Genomic DNA, 6,000 nt, shown 5'->3' on the forward strand with positions numbered 1-6,000 from the left:
TTCTGAGCTCTTACTGAGAAAGAGGAGATATATAGACTTATAGGCAGGCTTAGCGGTCAATTAAGGGACGTGGTGGCTCAGTGGGTTAGGATGCTGAGCTTGTCGATCAGAAGGTTGGCAGTTTGGCGGGTCGAATGCTGAGTGCCACGTAACAGAGTAAGCGCCTGTTACTCGTCCCAGCTTCTGCCAACCTAGCAGTTCAAAAGCATGTAAAAATGCAAGTAGAAAAATAGGGACCACTACAGTGGGAAGGTAACAGCGTTCCGTGCACCTTTGCTGTCTAGTCATGACCACGGAGATGTCCTCAGACAAGCGCTGGCTCTTCGGCTTTGAAACGGAGATGAGCACTGGCCCCTAGAGTTGGAAACGACTAGCATGCATGTGCGGGGGAACCTTTACCTTTACCTTTAGCGGTCAATTGGAATACCACCACAATGTGTCAATTGCTATCAGAAAGAAGGCAGAAAGAGACAGTGCATTGCAGCTGCTGATGGCTTTTTCTCTCTTTCTCAGCTCTTTCAGAAAATTGACAAAGAAGACAAAGGAAAAGTCCAGGTTTTCTTTTGTGGCTCTCCAGCTCTTGCCAAGGTCGTCAAAGCTCACTGTGAACAGTTCAGCGTTCCCTTCTTCAGGGAAAACTTCTAGCTGCAAGATGGACCAGTCTGGCTTGTTTTTAATAGGTTCCTTTTAATGAACTCAAATATTCTCTTGTTTTCGTCCCTTTGTCATTATAGTAAGTTGCGTAGTCAGCCCAATGTTTAGACTGGATTTGGCATTTTTATTCACCCTATCAAGTTCTTCCCAAGGACCTGGGACAGGCAGATGTTGTTTTATGGTGTTAAATAAAAATCATTATCATATATAATTATTATATTACATGATGACAATGACAATGATGGAAATATGTACGTTTCTATGGAGTTGGTAAGAATCTCTTTGCTTGCTTGCTTATTTAATACAAGTATCTTTTCCTTTAAATAACTCCATACAAGGCAGCAAGTAAAGTAACATGTGGGAATAAAAATAAATGTAGAATAATAGCAACAAAAGCATTAAAAGTCTGATGCTTTATGAACAACTGACAATGCATCAAAATAAAGAATACTTCGAAAAACCTCCAAGGTTCTTTCTCCACTTGCTTTTAATCATGAGACAGACACTCACTGGAAACCTTTTTTTTCAGGTCATGGTGATGTTGCTTTCATCTTCTGCCAAGGTCATAAAGGAAAGAGGCTTACCTTGCTGCTAGTAGCACCCGTGTTAGTGCTTTCCCCCTCATTTCAACACCTCCCAAAGGCAGTTTTAAAATAAAGGTGAAGGCTTCCCTGTCTAACCGTGTCCGACTTTAGAGCACGGTGCTCATCTCCGTTTCTTGGCTGAGGGAGCCACTGTTGTCCAAAGACGATTTCTATGGCTCTATCCCAAAGCCGCACAGAACACTGTGGTACCTATTAATCTACTCACATTTGCATGCTTCCAAACTGCCAGGTGGGCAGGAGCTGAGGCAAGGGACGGAAGCTCACCCTGTTGCACAGAGCCCGGGTTCTCTCCAGCTGACAAGATCAGCACCTTTAACTGCTGAGTCATTGCGCTCCTCCTTTTTTTTAAGTTTTAAGGCATGCAAAATCTAAGCAATGTCATTAGGGATATGCATTGCTTCAGCAACAAGATGACAAAGAATCAATTTTATGCTTTTTGAGGCTGCCCTTGTAACATGTTGGAATTCAAAGTATTGGACTTCCCAATTAATCACCCATTACTTTGAAGGAAATTCAGGTGATCAGTTCTTGATGTAAAGAGAGAAGTGCTTATTGGGTGTTTCTGGCTGACGTTGCCATATCCCATTCTCTCTGGCGGAATCAGCCTCCTCCATTGCTACAATATTCTGCTACTGCCTCCCTAGGAATTTGACACAGCACGGGACATGTGGTCACGCTCAGATGTTGAGATTCTGGAAAGTGCCCAACTCCTCCCTGAGTGGAAAAAAAAATACAGTATTTGAAACATACACATTTCCCTCGAGAAAAAAAAAGAATTAAAATGAAAATCCGTTTGCCAGATCTTCTTAGATGTCAGCTTTTGGAGGAAATTAGGAGAAAAAATAATGCAGTTCAGCATTTTTGTAAGCTCTTGCCCAGTTTATTTAGTCTGGGTGGTTTTGAGAATTAAAGTTTGGTTGGAAGAATAAACGATTCATTTAGTGATCAAACTTACAATGCAAAAAAAGTGACTTAGTTTAATTTAGTTTTCACACTTACAATTGTTGCAGCATCCCTCTGCTTACATGATCACTTGGCAACTGGCATGTATTGATGAGAGCTACAGTGTCCTGGGGTCACGTGATCACCCTTTGTAACCTTCCCAGTCAGCTTTTGACAGAGTCAACAGGGAATTTTATATTCGCTTAACCACCTTGCGATTCATTTAACAACTGTAGTGATTTGCTTAATAATTGTGGCAAAAAGGTCATAAAATGGGGCATAACTCACTTAACTGCCTCGCTTAGCAGTGGTTGTAAGTCAAGGATTACCTGTATTTAAAGACAAGTTTATCCAAAGACATGGGAAGCAGAGATAGATTCAACTATTCCTCACTCAGGGCAGATGCTCTCGCTAGAGGAAAACTTTCTCCTCCCCAGTCCCCCCTCCACCCTTTCCCCCTCCTGTCTTTTCCATACGACCAGGGTCCAACTCAGTTTGACTTAGCAGTAGTCACTCGGTGCCAAATCTGGGATATTGGGTGTGTGTGTGTGTGTGTGTGATCCAAGACGACTACTAAGGAATTTCAAACCTTGTAAGACATTAACCAGATGGAGGTTTATTTCCAAATTGCCCTTGTATGTTCTATTATCTCTTTGCCTAATCCCATCAAACCTAAGTTGTCCCTTCCTGCCCCAGACAAATCCTCCATGCAATCCCACCTAAACCAAAGAATATTTGGGATCTAAGGAATCCTCAAGTTACAACAATAATTGGGATTTGGATGGTCATTGCTAAGTGATATAACTGTACTGAAACCACCAGGCACACATTTTTGATTGACAATAGAATGTCTTTCAGTTTCTCACCTTGTTCACAAAGCATCCTCGTTAAGACTACCCCACTGATGAACTTTTAGACAGACACTTTCCCATTGTTTTACCTTAATCGCACAACACTTGCAAAGACTCAACCATAGTTTCTGCCAGAATCCATCTATATCTCATTTCTAACTCCCTCTCTGTGCAAACCCAAATCTCACCCCCCCCCCTTACTGGATTCTGCCATTCCCAAGGAGGGAAAGAGAAGACAGGGGTGCTAATTGCCCCTCTCTTTCCCTCAGATGTAATGTTTGTTTATTCAGCTTACCTGGTGGCCATCACAAAAGACCGAAGGAAGAAACCATCTCCCTCTGAACTTCGAACAACAAAGAAAGGTGGTGGTGGGAATTCTGGTTTGTATCTCTGGATGGAATGTGAAGGGGAGGAAGTAATAATGTTGCAAATGTACTGGTGATTCTCTTTTTTTGCCCACGAAGAGTTTGACTCCTGAGACTTGACTGATCCAGGATTGACCAAATGGACTGAGGGGTGGGGTTATTACTTGGAGACACTTTAAAAGTATCGATCTGTGAAACAGCTTCAGATCCTGTCTATCTTATCCTCTGTCATCTAAAAGTTCCTGCTTGGACAATCTTGTCTCCAAGAGTTTTTCTTTCCTAAGATGTGGATTGGAGTGGGTTCTGACAGTTTCAACTGGAAAACTATAAACATCCTACACCCAGCTAAATCCCAAAATGCTAGGAAATTCCTGGAAGCTCTGCACTCGGGCAGCCATCAATAGGCACACAGAGATAAACCACATTTATATAACATTCAAAAAAGGCAATAAAAAACTTAAGGAAACAAATACCAGAACATGTCTTCAGTAGCAAACAGCCAGATAAGCATAGATTAACACCAGATAAATAAGCAGAAAACAGTCCCCTAATCAAGGAACTACCAAGGAGAACTCCATACCTCCTGCCAATACTGTATATAAGCTTCTGTATATAAATAGGGGACAAACTCCCCACACATTAGCACTGATGATGTTATTTAATCAGGTAATGAGAAATCTGAAGGCAAACAACCAAGCTGAGAGAGCATTAAGGCTTCCACTGTTGTAGCTGTGAAAACAGGAATGGCAGTGGGCAGTTTTATTTCATTATTTTTCCATCACACTGATTATCCTGAAAAGGAAAAGCCTACAACAATATACAAGTAGCTCTCAACGTACGATCACAATTGAGCCCAAAATTTCTGTTGCTAAGCGAGATATTTGTTAAGTGAATTTTGCCGCATTTTACCATCTTTCTTGCCACACTTGTTGAGTGAATCACTTCAGCCGTTAATGTAGTAACAGGGTTGCAAAGGGACTCTGGCTTCCCCATTGACTTTACTTGTCAGACATTTGCAAAAGGTGGTCACGTGACCCCAGGACACTGCGACCATCATAAATGAGTCAGTTGCCAAGCATCTGAATGTTGATCATGTGACCATGGGAATGCCACAACTGTCATAAGGGTGCAAAACTGTCATAAGTCACTTTTTCAGTGCTGCTGTAACTGCAAACAGTTCACTAAATGAACTGTTGTAAGTTGAGGACTACCTGTAGTAGCATTCTTACCTATACTGTGGCTGGCTTTTCTTCTTCAGATACTTGGAAATGTTTGTCTCTCGCTATTATTATTTTGCCTGCTTCAAACAGGTATATATGTTTTTGAGCTTGGCTTTCTCCCCTCCCTTCTATTTCTTTTAACCAGAAGAGGGCGCTCCAACATAAATGTTTAAAATTAAATTCAAACCTCCAAACAGCTTTTTTTTAAACTGAAGATCAAACAATTAAACATTAACAATTAAATAACATTATAAACAATGAAGAAAACAAGGAGGGAATAAAAAGTAAAAAGAAATGAAAGACTAGAGATTTAGAAACCCCAAGATTATAATTTTCCAAAATAACGCTTAATAAGTAACTGATTGTTTTTAACAGATGAAAAAAATCAATATTGAGAACTGCCATAACATTATAACAATAATTTTCCTCCTACAATTTATTACAGCCTTTGTCCTCTTGGAACAGACTGCAAAGATGTCAACATTTCAACAATGATAGCTGTGATAGTTAATTTCTGTATTATTGTAACCACTAGAAGATCATTAAACAGAACTAAGGAGACATTTCCAGACTGTGAGAACAATTAACCAATGGCATGGAAGCTGCATTCAGAAGTTGTGGGTACTTCATCACTGGAGGTTTTCAGGAATAGACTGGACAACCATAGCTGACTCAGGAATTCTGGGAGTTGAAGTCCATGAGTCATAAAAGAGCCGAGGTTGCCTACCGCTGGGCAAGACAGACAGCAACACCGCTCGATTGGTTCCCAATTGGCCAACCAACCGCACTCGGCATCGCGTTGCTGGCTGGGGAATTCTGGGAGTTGAAGTCCGCGTGTCTTGAAGTCGCCAAGCTTGAGAATCGCCGGCTTAGCGCGTCGTGTGGGCAACCACAAGGAAGGGGCGCCGGAAGGCCCGAGCGACGTTCCTCCTTTCGAGCTCTGCCCTCACCCGGCCTTGTCGCGCCATCCTGAGGCGCCCCTCGGGGAAGAATGGGCCCCCTCCCCCTCGAAGGAGGCCGCGGGCGAAGCCATCGGCACCGGCTCTTACGGCGCTCCAGCCGGGAAGCCGCCCCCGCGGGGAGATTTCTGTCGCCGGAGAGGGTAGTCCCCGCCCCCTGCTCTCTGCGATTGGCCACGGCTACCGCTGCTGCACGCCATTGGCCCCCTCTGGCCCCCGCTCGGCAGAGAGGAACAGTTTTGCCATTGGTTTCGGGGGCGCGGCGCGCCGGCGATTGGATGAGCCCGGCTTTAATCGACGGCGCCCCGCAGAGGCCCTCCCACCGAGACGCTCTCGCGGGAAGTCGGCGAGAAGAGGGAGGAGTCGCTCTCCTCCGTGCCGAGCTGGCCGCAACGAGCGGCCCG

The 6,000-nt window shown here is 43.7% G+C and overlaps 1 protein-coding gene across 1 annotated transcript in view; it reads left to right on the forward strand.

Moving 5' to 3' along the window:
• LOC308673379 (NADPH oxidase 5-like) overlaps nt 1-769 on the forward strand; it is a gene marked incomplete at its 5' end in the record, with an annotated part of 62,386 nt that extends 61,617 nt beyond the window's left edge. Inside the window, one exon of the mRNA XM_081337003.1 lies at nt 514-769. Within this exon, the coding sequence (XP_081193129.1) occupies nt 514-645 (132 nt within the window). The 3' untranslated portion in view covers nt 646-769. The remainder of the gene's footprint in view (nt 1-513) is intronic.
• Between the last annotated feature and the right edge of the window lie 5,231 nt (nt 770-6,000).

This window comes from Vipera berus, assembly GCF_964194415.1.
Source record: "Vipera berus genome assembly, chromosome: 12".
Classification (NCBI taxonomy): Eukaryota; Metazoa; Chordata; class Lepidosauria; order Squamata; family Viperidae; genus Vipera; species Vipera berus.